Source organism: Dromiciops gliroides, chromosome 6 (assembly GCF_019393635.1).
Source record: "Dromiciops gliroides isolate mDroGli1 chromosome 6, mDroGli1.pri, whole genome shotgun sequence".
Lineage (NCBI taxonomy): Eukaryota > Metazoa > Chordata > Mammalia > Microbiotheria > Microbiotheriidae > Dromiciops > Dromiciops gliroides.
Window position 1 is genome coordinate 140,228,022 of NC_057866.1, and position 22,744 is coordinate 140,250,765.

Sequence of the window (22,744 nt, forward strand, 5' to 3'; positions counted from 1 at the left end):
GATTTAAGGCGAAACAGATTACTGGAGTCTGGATGTCTTCGGAGGGAAAACCACTTCTTCCCCAGAAGTTCTATCACCAGGTATGTCTCCCTATTCACAGAAAAGGTCATTTTGGCACACAAGGCATTGTGGACTCTATTAAGAGAACCTGGATAGCACCAGGTGTGACTAACACAGCATCTCGAATCTGCTCAGGCTGCTCCACATGTCAATCTCATAATCAGCATGCTTTCAAGGCCAAAGCTTATGGAAGTCGTCCTCTAGCATATACACCCTTTGAGCACTTGCAAATTGACTATATTACAATGCCAAAAGCAGGACATTATAAATTTTGCCTTTTTATAGTTGATCAACTCACTCAGTGGGTGGAGTCATTTCCTAGCCCCCGAGCCACAGCTGCCTTTGTTGCCAAAATTCTTCTTAAAGAGATAGTCCCTTCGTGGTCACCATCTGTTAAGGGCTAAAATTCTAGCTAAACTGTCTCAAACATCTAATGAGTGGTCGCCAATAAATTATAAGCTTTAGCAAGAGTTAGACTTTTAAGCATTTATTAAGGAGAATAAGAATTTGGTAAAGAGAAAAAGAAGGGCCTACATTCATCTATCTATTAAAGGGAGAGCGCATTTCTAGCTCCCTTCTCCACCAGAGTCCTCAGGAAAAAGCCCCAGTCAGAGTGCCAGGCTCCCCCCTTCTTCCTCCCACAAGCAAATGTCACTTCCTGATGCCAAAGAAAAGACTCCTGGTCTTGCCCTCAAAGACCTTCACTTCATGGCGGAGCTTTTCTACAGTAAGTCTCCAGCAGGTGGCATCATTCCAATCATTACATCATCAAAGGTCACAAAAAGGGGCAGCTAGGTGGCACAGTGGATAGAGCACCAGCCCTGGAGTCAGGAGTACCTGAGTTCAAATCTGGCCTCAGACACTTAACACTTACTAGCTGTGTGACCTGGGCAAGTCACTTAACCCCAATTGCCTCACTTAAAAAAAAAAAAAAAGGTCATAAGAAGACTTCTTGTCCATCAGCCCCGAAGTACTGGCAGGAAGAAGGGTGTTGTCACCAGAACAGATTGGCTAGTTAGAAAGAAGCCATAGAAGACATAGCATGTAGTTCAGCAACCAGTTTCATTTTCATTACTGGCAAGGTGAGCACTTCAACCTTAAAAGGAAGGTGAGTAGGATCAAGGAGAATATTTAGTGAAAGCAGTAGGACAGTGATTTCATGTCTTGGCAGCTTTAGTTTTCCAGAATGATATTGATATGGATCTAGGAATTAAAAACCACGGGCCTGATAAGCACTGAAGGAAGAAAAGACTAAAGAATCAGTTCTGAGTCCTTGTGTGTTTCTGCTTTATTTCCATTACACCAAGAATGAAGTGAATGTTCAGAATATGTGAGAGAAGTGTTTAGCTCACACTTTTGAGTGTATACATACCCCAAGACAATGACTATAATATTTCATCCATCATTAATTCAATATCTAAAGAATAAATACTAGGTGGCAACATAGTTCTGGGTACTGTGAGTTGTATTCGAAGTAGTAAGATAATTCTCTTTTCACTGCAAAGTTAGCACATATGGTAATAATTGACACAGGAATTCAGAAAAGGCAGAATAGTTTGGATACTTTTTGCATCCTTTGATCCATTGATTTGATCAGGTTTGACCTGGTCTTTGCAGCATGAATGATGTTTAAATTGGAAAAGAGAACTAAAGGTAAGAGGACATTAATGACAGGCACTGGTGATGAATAGGCATGTTGGGGAAAGAGCAGTGTGTCAGAGAGGATAATGAGTTCAGTTTGAGAAATGGTAAGTGTGAGGCAATTGGGGTTAAGTGACTTGCCCAGGGTCACACAGCTAGTAAATGTTAAGTGTCTAGGCCAGATTTGAACTCAGGTACTCCTGACTCCAGGGCCGGTGCTCTATCCACTGTGCCACCTAGCTGCCCCAAGCCAACTAATTATTAAACTACTTTTATACATTTATATATCACTTACCTTTATGAATTTTCTAATTTAATTTATCAATTCAAAGTGTTTTGTTTTAGATTTTATTGATCTCATCTTTGGTTATCAGAATTTCTATTTTGGTGTTTAATTAGGGGTTTCTTTTAAAATTTTATATGCCAAATTTGTTGATTTTGACCTTTTACTTTTTGTTTTCAAAAGTGTTTAAAGATATAGTTTCCTGCAAAGATTGATTTAGTTGAATCCCCCAAATTTTGGTAGGTTGGCTTATTATTGTCTTTGTCTTTAATGAAATTATCTATTGTTTCTGTGTTGTTCTTTGACCCACTAATTCTTTTGGATTAAGCTCTAAAGTCTATTATTATTATTATTATTATTATTATTATTATTATTATTATTATTATTATTGTGGGGCAATGAAGTTTAAGTGGCTTGCCCAAGGTCACACAGCTAATGTCAAGTGTCTGAGGCTGGATTTGAACTCAGGTCCTTCTGAATCCAGGGCCGGTGCTTTATCCACTGCGCCACCTAGCTGCCCCTCCCCCCAATTAGTTTTTAATCTTTTCTTACTTTCACAAATTCTTAGTCTGCATTTTTACTGATTTCAACCAATCTTCTTTCACCTTTGAGGTTCATCCCATGTCAGTAATCAAGAGGATTCTATTACATAGAATGATGACTTGAACACACTATGGAGTTCTTAGATTTTAAACACTTGACTTTGGTAGCACAGTATAAAGATGACAGAAATTTTCTTGAGTTATTCAAAATAAAATAAAGAGCTGCATCATACATATTGTATTTCAAGTAATATGAGTATATGTATATTCACACATATAAAGAAGAGAAAGGGATGAACCATAAGTCATCAGATGATAGATGGTTTGTTTGTTTTTCTGAAAAGGGGCATCAGTGGTCAGAGTCATGCCCCTCATCTTGCCATTAAGCAAATTCATGACACAAGGAAATTGACCTGCCTAAGGATGCCCAGGTAGCAAGTGGAAGTTAGGATTGATGTCTAAGTCTTCAGATTCCAAGTGTATATCTCTTTCCACTACAATAGGCTGTCACTAGATAATAAAAAGGTATTTATGAACTTCCTCTTGTCCTCATGCCCATTCAAATACCCATTTAAAAATACACAAACCCAAAAAAGTTCACCAGATGACAATGGACTGATGTGAGAACTTTGACTGCCCAAAAAGATGCGCTACTTTTATAGAAGTTTGCTCTTTCATTCTCTTTCACATAATGAGAATTTCTGGATTGGGGGAAATGCAGAGCTTAGGCCCACAACTACACACCTCAGGGAAGACAAATTCCTTGAATAATTGTAACTGAGTTACAGTCCATTTTCACTAAGGAAGTAGGAAATCCTCATAACTCCCAAGGAACATAAGTTCAGTTTAAGAGGCACTGACTAGTCAATGAAGAGTCACAAAATAAATAAATCTATAAGGCTCCACATAAGGCAATAAAATTTGTCCCCAAACTTGAAAAAAAAAGCATCCAGCAAAAAGTCAGAGGGAATGACAATGAGACTATTGAACACCTCCATAAATGTCACCTTGTCTTTCCATTTTGACCAGGAAAGAAGCACATATAAATGAAGAGATGAAAATCCTCCATAGTAATGGTGAATGGAATTGAACAGAGAATACACTATAGTTTCCCCCAGAATTCTGCTAGTAGTTCCCACAAAGCCTTGCTACTTGAGCAAAAGCAACTTCAGGTCTGGCATCTTTATGTTTATTCTTAAGTTTCTTATTGAAAACAAGTCTATTCACAGAGTTTTTTATTTTAATTTGAATAAGTCAAGAATATTTCTGTTATCTCTGTGTAATGCTACCAAAGGGAAGTGGCAGCTAGACCTGAACCTGGAGTCAGAAAGTTCTGAGTTCAAATCCAGACTCAGACATTTACTCACTGTCGGACCCTGAGCAAGTCACTTAATCACTATTTTCTCAATTCCTCATCTATAAAATGTGGACATATTGGAGAAGGAAATAGCAAACTACTCCCATACCTTTACCAAGAAAACTCCATGAACATAGACAATGGGTCCACAAAAATCAGACATTATTGTATGAGTGAACAACACCAAAGGGAAATATTTGAAATCTCAGGAGTCCACAGTTTGAATCAATGAAAATGAAGGCTGGGGGCAGCTAGGTGGCGCAGTGGATAGAGCACCGGCCCTGGAGTCAGGAGTACCTGAGTTCAAATCCGGCCTCAGACACTTAACACTTACTAGCTGTGTGACCCCGGGCAAGTCACTTAACCCCAATTGCCTCACTAAAAAACAAACAAACAAACAAAAAAGAAAATGAAGGCTGAACATGTGAGCAGTGACCTAATAGGCCCTCTCTGCAAGCTCACCCAAGATGGCCTTTAAATTTGTTCAATAAACATACTCTCGGGGCAGCTAGATGGTGCAGTGGATAAAGCATCAGCTCTGGATTCAGGAGGGCCTGAGTTCAAATCTGGCCTCAGACACTTGACACTTACTAGCTGTGTGACCCTGGGCAAGTCACTTAACCCTCATTGCCCTGCAAAAAACAAAAACAAAAGCAAAACAATAAACATACTCTTAGGCCAGCCCAGCACCTTCCTCCAAGACCAATAACCAAAGCATCATAACTGTAGCATCATAAGAGCTGAAACCTATTTCTCATCTTATTATTCCACTCTTTTTAGCAACTGCTATCTCCCTTTTCTGATAAGCTCTTGGTTATTTCAGAGAGAAAAAAATCATAAAGTTGAGTCATATCTGACAAGTGTCTAAAATATATCTTAATTGTTCAAACAACTAAATTAGAGAAAAGAGTAAAATAAAACACAAAAAAGTAAAGATAAAAATATAAGGTAGCCCAATCATTCTAGATAGGAATGCCATATTTAAGGCAGTCTTCTTTATACTTTCTACACACCTGCTTCTTTATCATGAAAAAGACTTCGCTTCAAGCTTTCTCAGTCTCTTTAACATATACAAGGGAGACAAACTTAAGCAAGTGTAGTGAAGTCCATGATAATCAGCTTGACAGACCAAACTGAAAGTAAAATGGCTTAGTCCAAAACACTCCTGAAAACAACCCCTCTTACCTAATGCACTGCTGTAAAACTGCTCCCACTCTTTCTCCAGCGAATGGAACCAGAAATAGTCAAGGAAGAGAGACAGTAACATATTCTCCACTCTTTCCATAAAAGACATCTTGTCAGTCAGCCCTCCCGGTACCACAGGCACATAGGAAAGAGGGGACAGAAGCAGCCCACAGTATTTCTCATAGACATTCCCCATGGTCCACCTGACACTATTTATGAAAGGGATTTCAAGCATCTCAGCTATCAGATCTCCACATGGCAATACAGCGTCTGTAAATAGCACATCATAGCCAGTTGTGTGCAGTTTTTCCATGAATGTCTGGTTGAAGACTACATTTTCACACCTTGATTTTCCAAAAAGAATGAAATAGTTGAAAAATCCAAGTAAATCCCACAATCTTTCCCAGTGGGACAAACTGTTTATTTTGTTAATAATCTTGCCCAAAGAGGTTTCTACTCTGCTCATTGTTTCTTCTCTTGTTTGTGGTACAGGAAAATTCTCATAGTTCAGTTCGGAAGTTTCAGTGGGGCCAACGAGAGGTAAATCAGAAGGCATCAACACAGTCACCGTGTGACCCCTTTTTGACAACTCTTCAAGAATTATCTTCATATTCATCCAGTGGCTGTATGCCATGGGCCATACTAGGACTTTGCCACAGGACCCAAATCCAAAGGAGCAGAGCTGCAGCAGCAGCAGAATAGAAACCTGCTTTTTAGGCATAGTGCCTGAGCCTGGTGCCTTTCTATGACACTGTCCTCCTGCTCTTTGTGTGTCCTGGATGAAGATACACAGGTAAGCCAAGGGACAAGTTAAAGATTAATTTTTACAGGAAGTTCTCTCCAATCCTATTCTACCCCATGCCTCAATGCTTAAACATTTCTTCCAGGGAATTCTTTATTTCATCCAATACAAGTTAGGTAGAATGCACAAATTCAGAACATGAAAAGTACTGTACTTACTTTTCATAAATCTTACTACTGAAATGAAAAATGCAAAATAAGCAACACAATACAGGAAATCAATGCCTGTTACATAATTCAATTCATGAACAAATCTTGAAGCACTCAAGTTATGAAAGGCATATGAAACCATGAAAAACAATCCCCCTGCTCTAGGAACTTACAATCTAGTAGCAGAGACAAAAACAAGTCTGCAAATCAATACACATGAGGCAGAATGAGGTAAATACTCTGAGTTTTATAAGGTGTGATGTTTAAAATGTAAATGTGTAGTCACCTAAAATTAGAGGCTTTAGCACCAGTCTTTGGGCATTAAGCATTTACTAAAGCATACTAGGTATTAGAAAAAAAGAACACATGGAGTTCAGAAAGTTAAGATAAGGCCTATCTAGCCTAGAGTTCCAGTCTGGTCTGGTTCTTCCTCAAGTCCTCCACCATGAGCCTGCTTCAACCATAAACTCCCCTCAATCTGAGTGTGGAAGCTTTTTATAGGTCTGGAGCAGAGGTGGTCCTTACACACTGCTTCAAGCTGATTGGTAGGTGTCATCCAAATCCATTGGTTCACTGGACTTGAAGGTGGTCTCCAGTTAAATTCAAAGTCTAGCTTCTGAGAACAATGCCTCCTTAAGGGCCAGCCAGGTGTGGTTACAATCTAATCAGCAAAGTCAATCACTCTTAATTCAATCAGTTTAGATTAATCTCCAGGTGGGCCTCTGAGTATCTGCCAAATCCCATTATTTTCTCACAAAGGGTGGCATGACTAAAAGGTTCAGAGGTTTATTATTAACAACAAGCATTTAAAAATAAGTAACATATGTTACATATATATGATGTAGAAAAAATATGTAAAAGAAGATAAAAATGGTCTCATTTGTATGCATGTATGTATATATGCATATATGTATGTATGTGCATGTGTATACATATGTGTGCATATGTATATCTGTTCAATGTATATACTCATTCTGGGAAATTTAAATGAAAAATTAAAGTAGAAGGAGGTGTTTTATGGGGGCTCTTTAACTTTCATTGGTTATTTACCTTCCTCTGCCCCAGTTGCTTGCTTGGGATACCAAAAGGACCTTGGAAGGCTGAAGGGATGATGGAAATTAATTGTACTTCACCTACAATTCCCGTGGGATTTTTTGGCAAAAATCTTGACACTGGTTTGGAGCATGAGATTTTCCCTATAGGGAAATTAAACAGGAGGTATAATGACAATAACTTTCAGAGATATTTTTAGCTCAGAGCATTTAGTCTTCGGTAAGAAGAGGAAGTGGCTCAAACAATCCATTACATACTTGTGGATTCTACTTAGCTGGCTGTGTCTGGAAAATGCTAGGATGCCAAAGGTTAAGGTTCTGCCTTTGGAGAGAAGCCACACATAGCTAAGCCTCTGTCACCTGGTAGATTTCTTTCCTTATAGCTGAACAAGGGTTCTTAAAGTTTTCAGTGTCAAGGACCTCTGACAACTGGGAAAGTCTATGAACCCCTTCTCAGAGCAAATATCTCTCTACTCCAATCTATCCTTCAATCGGCTGTAAAAGTGATCTTCCTAAAACACAGTCTAAGCTTGTGACCTATTCCCCCAGACTCATGCAATAGATTACCACAGCTTCTTATTGAGAGATGGATCAAAGGTTTAATCTCTTGTTTGTTCATAGCTTTTCATAACCTGTTGACCTTTTAAGTCTCCGCACACCTGATCCCTCTGGCCTCCATATATCCTCACATGTCCCAGTAATATTGACCCAACAATACTGGCCTCCTTGATGTTATTCAAATATTAATCTCATGTTCTGATGCTGGGTCTTTTCATCCTTTCCACTGATTTTTCCCCTTGCAAAAAAATGGTGCCCATCTTGATCTCTGCGTCCTAGCCTCTCTGGTTTTCATAGTCCCAGCTAAAATCCCAATTTTTAGTGCCCTCCCTCTGCTGATTATTTCTAATTTATTTTGTATGTAGTTTTCTGTAGATAATTATTTGCATGCTGTTTCTCCCACCAGATTGGAAACTAGTCAACAACAAAGACTGTCTTTTACTTTTCTTTGTATTCCCTTTCTTTAGCTCAGTACCTGGCACAGAGTGAGTGCTTAATAAATGTATATTGACTGCTTGATTGACTATAAACAAAACATAAAATATATGTGATTGAAAAAGAAACCAATTACACTGAAATCAAGATTATTTTTTTCTCCATTCAAGTTTCTGGGTTCATGAAATCTGAGGAGTCTCTAGACCCTTCTTGCACAAGAGGTATTCTCACCTATTTCATGTCCACTATTTTATCTTCTCACAGATAATTGTTTCTAGTTCAGGGGGATCTTAATCTGGACCTATGACTTTCTTGTTGTTTTACATTTTGATAACTCTTATTTTTGTGTAATTTAAATTTTTAAACATAGGTTCTAATCTGTCCCCCCAGTTTTGGGGAGAAAATGACTAAAATCACTGATAAACAAGTTTAGGTTTTTAAGGGTTTATTGAAAGAGAGTAAAAGAAAGAGAAAGATTGAGAACAGAATTCCTATAACCTGGCAATCCTAGCTTTCCTAATCTCTTCCTTCTGAAGTCTTGTCTCCACCACTGCTATGTCTCACAGCCAAAAAGACCGACCTCCCTGCACAGCCTCTGCTTCTTCCTTTCTGTTCTCCTCCCAGAAATGGGAGATTCTTCAAGCTGATTGGTTGACTGGGCCCAAAGGTGGTCAAAGTTCAAAGCTGCTAGCTTCTGAGAACCATGCTTTCTTAAGTACCCCTAAGTACCAGCAAAATGTGCTTAGAACCTAGTTAACTAGAAGTCAGCTAGTAATCCAGTCAGCAGTCAAGTCCAATTCAATCAGTTTAAATCAATCTCCAGGTGGGACCCTGAGTATCTGCTAAATCTCATCTATCACATTCCATTATCTTGACACATTTTTATAATGCTGAGTTTTGCTGCATAGGTGATTATTGGTTGTAATCCCATTTCCTTTGCCCTTTGGAATATCATATTCCATGCCCTCCGGTTCTTTAGTATAAAAGCTGCTAGATTTTGTGCTATCCTGACTGGGGCTCCACAGTACTTCAATTCTTTCTTTTTGGCAGCTTACAATATTTTCTCCTTGACCTGAGAGCTCTGGAATTTGGCTATAATATTCCTAGGAGTTTTCTTTTTGGGATCTCTTTCTGGACTTGATCAGTGGATTCTTTCAATTTCTATTTTAGCTCCTTATTCTATAATTTCAGGACAATTTTCCCTGAGAATATCTTGGAAGATGGTGTCTAAGCTCTTTCCTTGATCATGGATTTCAGGTAGACCAATAATTTTCAAATTATCTCTCCTGGACCTATTTTCCAGGTGGGCAGTTTTTCCCAGAAGATATTTCACATTGCCCTCTATTTTTTTATTCATTTGGATTTGCTTTATTGTGTCTTAGTTTCTCAAAAAGTCACTGGCTTCCATTTGTTCAATCCTAATTCTTAGGCAATTATTTTCATCAGAGAGCTTTTGTACCTCCTTTTCCATTTGACTTTTCAAGCTGTTGACTTTTTTCTCATGTCTTTCCTGCACCACCCTCTTTGCTCTTTCCATTTTTTCCTCTACCTCTCTAATTTTATCTTCAAAGTCCTTTTTGAGCACCTCTGTGGCCTGAGACCAATTAATATTTTTCTTGGAAGCTTTAGATGTAGGGACCCTGATGTTGACATCTTCCTCTGAGGGTGCCCCTTGGTCTTCCTTGTTACTGAAGAAACTTTCTATGGTCCTCACCTTTCTCTGTCTACTCATCTTGCCTTTCTTTTACTAGACTTTTAGCTCCTTAAAGTGGGGCACTGTTTCCAGGCTGCAGTATCCCAAGCTTAATAAGTCCCAGGTGGTATGATTTAAGGAGAATCAGGTTCTTCCTTTGCCTAGCCTGTTTCCTGGTCCTAGATGACCCCAGACCAACTTGCTAATCAACCAGCTCTGTGTGTTGTGGTCGTTAGCTCTGAGGAACCTGTGCCCCTCCCCAACCTGGGCCACTTCTACTCGAGCCTACCACCTGGTTCTCAGTAGGGGTGTAAAATCCAAGTTCTGTCTTAGCACCAGCATAGACCCCTGTAGTCTCCCCCTGCCCAGGGCTCAGCCCACTCACAAGACTGTGAGCTTAGTTCCAGACAACACTGGTGCTTCAGCTGATTCAGAGGCTCTGGGGGTCTCCTTCTCTGGTGAGGACTTCCTGAGACTGGATCTGTGTCAGGGTGACTATGGGGTTGGGCCCGACTCCTGTATCAGCACAGCAGCTCCCTCCTTCTGACCTTCCAAGCCATTCTTGGTTAGATGATTTCAGCACATTCTTCTGTGAGTTTTGCTGCTCCGGGCATTTTCCTATGACCTTATTTGGATGTTTTTTGGAACGTGTCATGAGTTCAGGAGCTCACTGCCTTTTTCCTTGACATGTTTTTAAATGCTTGTTGTTAATAATAAGCCTCTGAACCTTTTAGTAATGTAACCTTATAAAACTCACAGGGCATTTACCTCATTCTGCCTCATGTATATTGATTGGTTTCTTTTTAAACTATGTATATTACCTTAGGTATTCAAAAACATTATTCTGAGAAGGGCTCCATAGGTTTCAACAGACTTCCAAAGGGATCCATGACACCAAAAAGGTTAAGAACTCCTACCCTAGTTCATTTAATAAATCCTCATAGAACATGAACACGAGACCCTTCCCCATTCTGGCCACAGTCTTATTAAAGCTTTCTAGTTAGTTTTTTTCCTTTCTAAAATATGGAGTCCCAAATGGAACAGTCCTCTAGATGTTATTAGACCAAGGCAGATGATAATGGAAAAGTCATTCCTAGATGCTGTGACTTTCTTAATACAGTCCCCAAATACCAATGGTTTTCCTGGATGCTGTCTCACACATGTTGACCTTGCTCCACTAAAAATCTCAGTTCCCAAAATTGGGAAGTTGACATATGGAGCCCAAGTATAAGACTTTAAATTTCATTGTATTTCATTTAACCCAATTATTTACCCCATTAAGAACTGTTGTTTTTTTTAAATTCTTACTATTCAAGCTCTCGTGTTATTCCTAGATTTCTTCATTCAACAGATTTGATTAGAATGTGTGAATAATTTCTATACATGTTAAACAGCATAATGCTGAGTATAGATCCCTGAGCATTCTAGAGAATGCTTTCCAAGTGGTGTTGAAACCATCAATTATTAAGCTGTGAGTGTAGCCATTAAACCAGTTCCCACTACATCTAATGTTACTTATTGCCTAGTACACATCTATTCATCTCTTCTACAAGAGTAGCTTGAGAGACTTCAGGAATTGCTTTGCTAAAATCTAGCTTAAACTCTATCACATTGCTTTGATCTACTAGTTTAACAAATCTATCAAAAAAGTAAAATAAACTGATCTGGTATGATTTTTGTTTAATGAAGCCATAAGCACTGTTTGTGATCATTTAGCTTCACTGATCTTTATAGTATGTCATATATATAAATATATATATATATATATATATATATATAAATGTAGGCATATGTATAATATTGTATATTACATACAGTGAATAAATATATTGGACATATATAATTGGATAAATTTAAAGTCCACAAAGCACAAAGCGCTTAGGAGTTTACTATGCTCATTCTCAGTCTTCATTTTCAAATCATTCCTCCCAAAATCAGGAAGTTGAAACATATCTAGCAAATGTCTGAAATTCATCTCAATAAACTTACTTTCATTCAAACAACTAAATTAGATAAAAATATAAGTAAAGAGTTCCTTAGAAGAGAATAGATGACTCTTTTATGGTGAAAATTTAGGAATGCCTTGGGTTAGGTTAATTATTACAGAATGATTGCAACCATGACCATGCTTTCCAATTTCTCTGTGGCTACCCGAAAACTTCTATGGTTTCATCCTTTCCTTCCTGTCACAGGACCATAGGAGCAAAGACTTTAGAGCAAGAAGAGAATTTAGAAATAGTCTTGTTTGATTTATTAATTCTACATATATTTACAAATGAGAAAACTGGGGCCCAGTGTGATCACTTGACCAGATCACTCAGGTAATATACCTGATATACTGTGTACCTCATGGAAACCTTTACTTTCACTCTATCCAAACTGATCTGTCCTTCTACATTCCTAAAGCATTTTCATGTATATCCTACATAGCTCCAGGGAAATTATTTTATGAATTTCTTATATACTCCTTTTTTCTTTACCATCATGAGTGCTAAAACTTCCTTCCACCCTTTTGAAGGCTCCAAATCTAAAGCTGGGTCACTCATCCTCAGCATCCTCATCTTACTATTTTATTTAATTTGAAGATAATTCTTTTTAGATTTCTCAACTCTCCTTTTTTATTATCATAAAATTATTTTATTATTTTCCAGTTATACATAAAGATAGCTTAACATTTGTTTTCATAGGATTTTTAGTTCCAAATTTTTCCCCCTCCCTCCATTCCCTCCCCACTCCCCAAGATAGCAAGTACTCTGATATAGGTTATATATGTACAATCACAATTTTCTGTCCTCTTGTGAAAGAAGAAGCAGAACACAAAGGATAAACCTCAAAAAAGAAAAAAAAGCCAAAAAGTAGAAACGGTATGGTTCAATCTGTGTTCTCCTGGTTCTGTTCATCTCACTTAGCACAGGTCATGTAAGTTCTTCCAAGTTTCTCTGAAATCCTCCAGCTCATCATTTCTTATAGCACAATAGTATTCCATTACGTTCATATACCACAACTTGTTTAGCCATTCCCCAATTGATGGGCATTCCCTTGATTTCTAATTCTTTGCCACAACAAAGAGAGCTGCTAAAAATATTTTTGTACTTGTGGGCCCTTTTCCCTCTTCTATGATCACTTTGGGATACAGACCTAGTAGTTGTATTACTGGGCCAAAGGGTATGAACAGCCCCATAGACCCTTGGGCATAGTTCCAAATTGCTCTCCACAATGGTGGGATCAGTTCACAGTTCCACCAACAATGCATTAGATTTCTCAATACTTTTCTTCCATATCTGAAAAGTATACTCTATCATTGTCCATTGCCTCCAACTCCCCAAGATTAAACTTCCCTTTATGCCCCTGAGACTACCCTTTCTGACCTCTAGAATGTAGTTTCATGGACACTTTTCTTTTATTTACCATTTCTTCTACTTTACTGGACCATTCAATAGTTACCCATTTTATCTATTTTTCCCTTTTGCTTTTTATTAAAAAACTCTTGGGAAAGGTTGTTTCTGCCTTCTCACCTACCATTTCATCCTCAAGTTCTTGAAACCTGACTTCTTTCTCCAATGTTCAAATAAAACTGTCTCTAATCATTACATACAATGGTGCTTTTCTCAAGCCAAGACTGAAAAGTTAAGCTCCCTCAGGGCTTCACTGATTACTTGGCTTGCAGCAGACATCTATTCTTGAAATATATGTTTTAGGATCTTGCAGTCCTCAAAATCTTTTGACTAACTTCACCAGTTATATATGAGGCAGAATGTGGTAAATGCCCTATGAATTTTATAAGTGTAGTATGGATAACAGGTTCAGAGACTTATTATTAATAATTCATATTTAACAAATATATGGCATATAATACATGCTATATATATATAAGGTGTATATAAAGATATATAAATTGGGTGCATATGTATTTGAATGCTTGTATATATGAATATTCCATGTATACTTTCATTTGAGGAAACTGGAATAAAAAATTAAAGTGAAGAGAGAAATCTTATTGGGGTTCCCTTTCTTTTGTTCTTTATCATTCCCTCCTCCCATTTATTTTCTTGGGAGACCAAAAGGACCTTGGTGGACTGGAGGACTGATGGAAAACAATTGTATCTCAGATCCATACATTTCTTATGGAAGTGTTTGGCAGAAATCCTTGACACTGTATATAATGAGAATTTAACTTTCAGATTTTTAGTGCAGTGAATTTACTCTTAGGGAACAAGAGGAAGCGTTTTTTTAAAAACAGATTAAATGCTTCTGGGTTCTACTTAGTTTTCTGTGTCCTGAAAATAGTATATTATTAAAGGGTAAGACTGTGCCTTTGGAGAGAAAAACCACACATAGTTAAGTATCTGGAAACTGATTTGTTTTTTCCATATAGGAAAAGGGTTCTTAAAGTTTTCAGTATCAAGGTCCTCCAGCAACTGGGGAAGCCTATGGACCCCTTCTCAGAGAAAATCTTTCCTTACTCCAATGAGTTGTAAAAAAAAAAAGTGATCTTCCTAAATGAGAAGTTTAACCATGTCACTCTCCCAACCCTGGGGCTGCTAGATGGTGAAGTGGATAGAGTGTTGAGTATGGAGTCAAGAAAACTCAATATGGTCTCTAACACTTAGTAGCTGTGTGACCCAGGGCAAGTCATTTACCCAGTTTGCCTCAGTTTTCTCATCTGTAAAGTGAGCTGGAGAAGGAAATGACAAACCACTACAGTATCTTCATCAAGAAAACCCCAAATGGGATCACAAAAAGTCAGACATGACTGCAAAACTTCTAAATCACAAGAATAACAATCCCACGCGTAGTAGCAGCCTGGTAGGCCTGGGTCCAGTTAGGGATACTCTGGCTGTGAGGAAGACACTCTGACCATGAGAAATAATACAGTTGATCAGTTTGCTAGGATTAGTTAGAGATTACTCTTTCTTCGGAAAAGCAAAGTAATTAATCAACCAGATAGTGGTTAGTCAAACAGATAACAAAGCAGACATGTCACAGACACCTAGAAAGCTGGGCACCTTGAAATTTATAGCATGAGCCAGTCGTGTTTGCTAAGTGATTGGGATCAGGTAGTGAGAATAATCTCAAGTTAGAAATGGGGAAGTATTATTATTCATGTATCCCACTCCCCAAATAGCTAGCATCATCATTCCTCAAACAGCTGTAACTTTTCAGTCCTAAGTCTCTCCTACCCCCTTTCCTCTATAAAACTATCATCTTGTCTTTTGCTCGGGGAGTTGAAGTTTAGACTTCTTCTCCCGGCCATACCTCTGTGTGCCAAACAATAAAACTTTTACTTAAAATTTGGTTGGATCATGTGTGTGAATAATTCTTTGAAAGAGGAATATTTTCAGATCCAGTTTCATGGTAACACCACTCAAGCCCCATTCAACAAAGTAAAATGGCCTTTTCTTCACTACAGGAACAAATATTAAATCCCCCGTTTGTTGTTCAAAGCCCTTGATAACCTGTTGACCTTTTCTGTATTCTTATGCCCAATTCACTCTCCTTCTACTCACCCTAGTAATCTCTGATCCAATAATACTGGTCTAGTTGATGTTATTCAAACAAGACTCTCATCTTCTGATTCTGGGTCTATTCATCCTTTCCACTGATTGTCCTCCATACAAAAAAATGTCCTCTATCCTCATCTCTGCCACCTGGGTTTGCTAGTTTCCTTCAAGTCCTGGCTAAAATCCTACTTTTTATAGCTTTCCCTGTTCTGGTTATTTCCAATTCATTTCGTATGTAGCTCATTATTTGTATACTGTCCTTCTTACTAGATTATGAGCTCCTGAAGAGTAAAGACTGCTTTTTACTTTTCTTTGTATTCCTATTCCTTGGTCCAATGCCTGGCACAGAGTGAGTGCTTAATAAATGTTTATTGACCGATTGACTTAAAAGCAAAGTATAAAATATATATACATATATATAATTGCAAAGAAAAACAATTATATAAAATAAAGATTTGATATTTTCTCCATTCAAGTTTGTGGGTTCATAAAATCTATGGGATCTCTGCACTCCAATTTTGGGACTTCTTTCGTAGAGAAAAACCAAATAAAAGTTTTCTGTCTGGTTTCAGGATGAAATAAAGGAAACTTCTGCCTTTCTCCATGAAAGAGTTAAAGCCTCAATTTCTGAGCTGAGTGTTAACAGATACAATATAACAGCTTTTATAGGAAAGGGAGGGCACTTCTCCTGGGGACCCTGGCTAAAAATCAGGAGCTAGAAGCAGAGGGTTCTGTGACCACATACATCGGGGCGTGCCAGTGCCAAAGACTATGGGGCACTTCTCTCTACCCAATTTCTTTAGCAATTGCTGCAGCTAATAATCTCTCATAAACCTAATGACAGAATAACTGGAATTGGGAAGGTCCAAAGCAACAGGACAAGAACAAAAAAGCAAAAGCCTCCCCTGAACATCCCTCCTTGCCCCCTTCCCATTCTGGATCCCCCTGGCTCTCATCCCACCCCCTGCCATCCCTTCTCTCAGCTACTCACCCAAAGCTTACTTCCAAAAAGGTACAGAAAGGGGCAGCTAGGTGGTGCAGTGGATAGAGCACTGGCCCTGGAGTCAAGAGGACCTGAGTTCAAATCTGACCTCAGACACTTAACACTTACTAGCTGTGTGACCCTGGGCAAGTCACTTAACCCCAATTGCCTCACTAAAAAAAAAAAAAAGGTACAGAAAGCTATTAAGATAAACTCTGAGTGAGGCTCCTGAGTATCAGTCTTTTGTTCAGATTGCATATCTCTAGCTCTTAATATGCATTTGGATATATACATGCATGTATGTATGAAAGTGTATATGTGTAACCACATTTACATAACACCTGGAAGTTTACTGAGCATTTTTCTTAAAACTATCTCAAATGTATTATGGAGGATAATAGTGTAATCATTACCCACATTTTATAGATTAAGAAACCAAGGCTCAAGGAGATGAAATGCAGCCGGTAAATATTGAATAGAGTCTAGCACAAAAAAAGACAGATGGGGGGAAGAAGGCAGGGAAGAGATGATTCCACTTCACTGGTCAAACTTCATCTAGCGTATGATGTTTGGGATGAGAAGTGATGGACAGTTTGGACTCCAATGTCAGGAATGTAACCAGTATAACGAAAGTACTGGGAAGAATTGTGTGAGAAATGGCTACATGATCTCGGTGTTTTGCAGTGATAAAAGAGAATTCTTAGACTACTAAACTGTCAGATCACTATGAAGCTATTAGGCAGAAGGAGGAGATTTCTTTGGGGTGGCTCCTGCAAAGAGCTGAGGTAGGATCAATGGCAAGAAGTTATGGGGAAGTAAATTTGGGCTCAATAAAAGGAAGAACTGACTGTGTTATGAGTTATCAGTATTCATAGCAAAATTGCAAGATATAAAATAAATGCCCACAAATCATTATACATTCCTATACATTACCAAGAAACCTGGCAGGAAGAGATAGAGAAATTTTCATCAGAATAATTGCTGACAGTAGAAAATCCTTGGGAGTCAGCAAGACACACTCAGGAACTATAGGAACACAATTATAAAATACTAGTCCCAGAAATAGAGACAGATCTAAATAATAGGAGAAATATTAATTATTCATAGATAGGTGCAACCACTGGGGAATAACAATACTATCTAACAAGTTGATGTATTTATTCAGTATTATACCAAACAAACCACCAAAGTATTACTTTATACAGCTAGAAAAAACCAACAATATTCATATGGAAGAACAAAAGATGAAGACTAGCAAGGGAATCAATAACAAAAATTGAAGAAAAGGGGTCTAATGACACCAGATCTCAAAACTATATTACAAAGTGGTAATCACCAAAGCAATTTGGTACTGGATAAGAAATAGAGTGGTTGATCAATGGAGTAAATTAGGTATATAATAAACAAAAGCAAATGAACATAATAAGCTAGTGTTTAATCTACTCAAAGATCCCAGCTATTGGAACAAGAATTTACTATTTGAAAAAAACTGAGAAATGAGGCACATGCCAACATCTCATGTCATATGGGAAGAGCACAAAATGGGTACATGACTTAGACATAATGGGTGATGCAAACAAAGTAGGAGAAGATGGAAGAAATAACCTCTCAAAATGATGGATAGAGGAAGAGTTTAGGGCCAAAGCCAAGACAGAGAAGTTCACAGTAAACTGGATAATTTTTAATACACAAAATAAAAAAAGGTCTTCACACAAACAGAACCAATGAAGCCAAAATTAGAAGAAAACCAGAAACTTGGGGAGAAATTTTGCAAAAAATTCTATGATAAAAGTCTTCTTTCTCAGATATAGAGAGAAGTTAGCAATATTCTAAACAATCAACTGTGAAAGACTTAGTAACAGTGATCATTACAATGATCCACCATAAATCCAAAGGATTTCTGGCATGAAATTTTGTCTACCACCAGAGAGAAAAATGATAGATTAAGAGTATAAATTAAAGCATTTTTTTCCTTTTTTAAAGGAAGATAGCTAATAGATAAATCCATTTTACATTATTTCATATGTATATGAATATGTATAATATGAATATTGAATTTCTTGCCTCTTCGAGGAGTATGGGAGTTGTGAAAATCAGAATTTGGAACTGAGAATAAAAATCATATTTTAAAGAAGAGTTATCAGTATCAAAAATGAAATAGAAATTTTCTTATTGACCAACCTTTAGGAAGCCATTCAACATCTGAAGAAAGGATAACTGTACTTGAAGTACTGGGATACTTTAATCAGCAATGACCTTTTTCAGTCCTTAACTTCTATGGTTTCAGAATCTTTTATTCACCACAGGAACATAGGAACAAAGACTTTTGAGCTGGAAGGGGATATAGAATTCACCTACTCTGACCCCCTAATTGAACACATATTTGAAAGGTGAGAAAACTGAGGCTGAGAAAAATTTCTTGTCCATGGTCACTCTGAAGCCCTTACATTTCACTCTATCCTAAGTGATAAGGCCTTCTCCTAAAATCCTATAGCATTTGCATATACATACCACACAGGGACAGGAAAATTCTTTAATTAAATTCTTAATTGCTTACATATTTCCTTTTTCTTTCCTTACATTGGTTTTACAAACCTTTTTTTCTCCTTTTAGGCCTTGAAATCTATCCCTGCACCACTCATTCTCAACATGCTGATCTTGCCTTGGCAGTTACCTAAATTGAGACTATCTCATTTGATATTCCTCATTAGTATTCCTCCACAGCTGAAAATCTACCATGCTATTGACCATTCTCTCCAATCCTCCAAGATTAAACCTCTACCTATGCTCCTAAGATCAATTCATTGATTCTTCCATCAATCATCTCCTTTTTCATTTTCCATTTCTTCCACTTTGTTAGATCTTTCTACCCAGTTACCCATGTCATCTACTGTAATCATTTCTTCTGTTTTTTATCAATAAACTCTTAGAACAATTAGCCCACATGAGATGTCTCTGCTTCTTAAGTATTCTTTACTGTACTTTCTACTTCTTCCTCACCTTGCCCCTTTTCCTCAGCACCTGGAAATCTGACTTTTTTCTCTCTTGTTCAACTAAGCTCGTCTTTCTAGTCACAAAAGACTTCCTAATCTAATTTGACAATGCATTTTAAATTCAATTCTACTTTTATTTATAACTCTGTATTCTGTCTTTCCCACATTACCTCCCCCCCTTCCAGGGAAAAAGTAAGAAAAACAAAAGCCATTAAATATGTATAACCCAGCAACAAAATTCTTATGTTAGCCATGTCTCTTTCCTACTACCCACTACAAAAAAAATGTTTCAATCTGAACTCTGTCAATTAATTCTCTATCTACTGGTGAATAGCTTGTTTAATCATGAGTCCTCTGGAATTGTGGTTGGTCACTTTGTTAAAGTACCTAAGTTTTTCAAAGCCATTCATCATTTTTTTTTTTTGGTGAGGCAATTGGGGTTAAGTGACTTGCCCAGGGTCACACAGCTAGTAAGTGTCAACTGTCTGAGGCTGGATTTGAACTCAGGTCCTCCTGAATTCAAGGCCAGTGCTCTATCCTCTGCGCCACCTAGCTGCCCCGATTCATCTTTAAAATATTGTTAGAGCATAAATATAAATTTCCTATTTCTGCTCATTTCATTTTGAATCAGTTCATAAAAGACTTCTTAATTTCTAGACATATTGAACCATTAATCAAATCGCAAACATGTACTAGCTATGTGACTTTGGGTAAGTCACTTAGCCCTGTTTGCTGCATTTCCTCTTTTGTAAAATGACCTGGAATAGAAAATGGCAAACTACTCCAGTATTACCACTTCAGTATCTTTGCCAAGAAACACTGAAACAGGGTCACAAAGAATCAAAAAGAACTCAACAACAATCTAGACCGAGGCAATTTATATTCTAAATCTAGGGAGAGAGGTAAGGAAGAAGGGTGTGACCAGAAGGAACAATAGACCCCAAATCAAAATCTATAGGCAAAGAACCCCATGGTGTGGGAGGATTCTGCTCCATACTTGCCTGAAGAGAGGGTGGCATAGAAAGAAATCTGTTGTTGTTATGTCAATTAGTTTTGACCCTATAAAAAATTAGGTATTTTATTTTGTTTTCCAATTACATGTAAAGACTGTTTTCAACATACATATATGTGAGATTTTAAGTTGCAAATTTTTCTCCTCCTTTACTTCCCTCCTCCCTCCCCAAGATGGCAAACAGACATATGATATATTATATTATATATGTGTGTGTGTGTGTGTGTGTGTGTGTGTATGTATTTCCACATTAGTCATGTTGTAAAAGAAGAACCATCATCAGTCTTAAGGAATTGCCATGGATCATTGTATTGCTGAGAAGAGCCAAGTCTTTCACAGTTGGTCATCACACAATATTGCTGTTACTTTGTACAATGTTCTCCTGGTTCTACTCACTTCGGTCAGCATAAGTTCATGTAAGTTTTTCCAGGATTTTCATAAATCTGCATTCTCATCATTACTTATAACACAATAGTATTCCATTACATTCATATACCACAGCTTGTTCAGCCATTCCCCAGTTAATGGGTATTCTCCTCAATTTCCAAATCTTTGCCACCACAAAAAAACCCACCACATGTCGGTCCTTTCCCCATTTTTATGATCTCTTTCAGATATAAACCTAGCGGTGGTATTCCTGGGACAAAGGGTATGCACAGTTTTATAACCCTTTGGGCATAGTTCCAAATTGCTCTCCAGAATTGTTGGATCAGTTCACAATTCCACCAACAATGCATTAGTATTCCAATATTCCCACATTTTTTCCAAAATTTATCATTTTCCTTTTTTTGTCATATTAGCAAATCTGATAGGTGTGAGGTGGTACCTAAGAGTTGTTTTAGTTTGCATTTCTTTTAAAATTTTTTTTCTTAATGGTATTTTTTCCCCAATTACATATAAAGATAGTTTTCAACATTCATTTTTTGTAATATTTTGAGTTCTAGATTCTCCCTCCCTGCCTCTCTTCTGTGGTAAAAAAAAATATATGAAAGTTTTTTAACAGTCGGTTAAGATAACTGAAAGACGCCAGTTTTTGAAGGACCACCCTTTTGGGGAGGAGACCAACAGTCTGCCTGCTGCGCATGTCAGACTGCCTGCTACGCACGAGACTTCCGGGGTGGAGAGAACGGAAGTGGGGCTTTTTTCCTGCTCTGCTGGTCTCCTAACTGCACTGCACAGACGGTCTCTCTCTCTCCAAAGGTGGCCTTCGGTTTTAGTGAGTTTTTATAAGGAATATAGACTGAGCTTAGGCTTAAGACGATTTGTATTGTGTTTCTACTTTCCTATCCTTCTAATCAACATCACCTTGTGACTACCATAACAATAAAAGGTCTATCTAGAAAACCAAAAGCTTCTTCCATTTACTAGTCTGGGAGATAAATTAAGGGAAAGGTTAAGTAGGGGAGATTTATGATCTAATATCCAATTTTAAATCTCACACTTCCCTTAACCCTTCCCAAGACTTTAAACAATCTAATATAGTTTCAACAATACAATCATGTTAAACATATAAGTCATGTTGTGAAAAAAAAATCAGTACAAAAGGAAAAAACACAAGAATGAAAAAACAAACAACAACAAAAAACTCCAAAGGTGAAAAAAGTTTTTTGATCTACATTTTTTTTGATCCACATTCAGACTCCATAATTCTTTCTCCATCATGAGTCTTTTGTAACTGTCTTAGATCATTGTACTACTGAAAAAAGCTAATTCTATCACTTGATCATAACACAGTATTGGTGTTTCTGTTTACAATGTTCTCCTGGTTCTGCTCACTTCACTCAGCATCAGTTCATGTAAATCTTTCCAGGTTTTTCTGAAACCTAGTATCTCATCATTTTTCATAGCACAATAGTATTCAAATACATTTATAAACCACAACTTGTTCAGCCATTCTCCAATTGATGAGCATCCCCTCAATTTCCAACTCCTTGTTTGGGTGTTTTTTGTTTTTTTCTTGTATAAATATTTTATTATTTTCCAGTTTCATGTAGAGATAGTTTTCAACATTTGTTTTTATAAGATTTCTTGTTTCAAATTTTTCTCCCTCCCTCCTCTCCCTACCCCTCTCCCTAAGAAGCAAGCAATCTGATATAGGTTATAAATGTACAATCACATTAAACATATTTCTGCACTAGTCGTGTAATGAGGGAAGAATCAGAGCAAAAAGAAAAAAAACCTCAAAAAAGAAAAACAACAACAAAAACAATAGAAATAGCATGGTTTGATAGGGATCCAGATTCAACAGTTCTTTTTTTTTCTGGATTTGGAGATCATTTTCCATCATGAGTCCTTTGGAACTATCTTGGACCATTGTATAGCTGAGAAGAATCAAGTCTATCACAGTTGATCAACACACAATGTTGTTGATACTGTGTACAATGTTCTCCTAATTCTGCTCATTTCACTCATCATCAGTTCATGCAAGTCCTTCCAGGTTTCTCTGAAATCTGCCTGCTCATCGTTTCTTACAGCACGATAGTATCCCATTACATTCAT

General features: G+C 37.5%; 1 protein-coding gene across 3 annotated transcripts in view; it reads right to left on the reverse strand.

The window, feature by feature from the left end:
- Nucleotides 1-22,744, reverse strand: part of LOC122730830 (UDP-glucuronosyltransferase 2A1-like) — a 235,081-nt gene that overhangs the window by 145,581 nt on the left and 66,756 nt on the right. Inside the window, exon 1 of one of the 3 annotated variants that reach the window (XM_043970308.1) lies at nt 5,069-5,809. The exons of the other annotated variants lie outside the window; for them this stretch is intronic. Coding sequence (XP_043826243.1) covers nt 5,069-5,789 — 721 coding nt within the window. The 5' untranslated portion in view covers nt 5,790-5,809. Of the gene's footprint in view, nt 1-5,068; nt 5,810-22,744 lie in introns of those variants that run through there. 3 annotated transcript variants of the gene reach the window in all.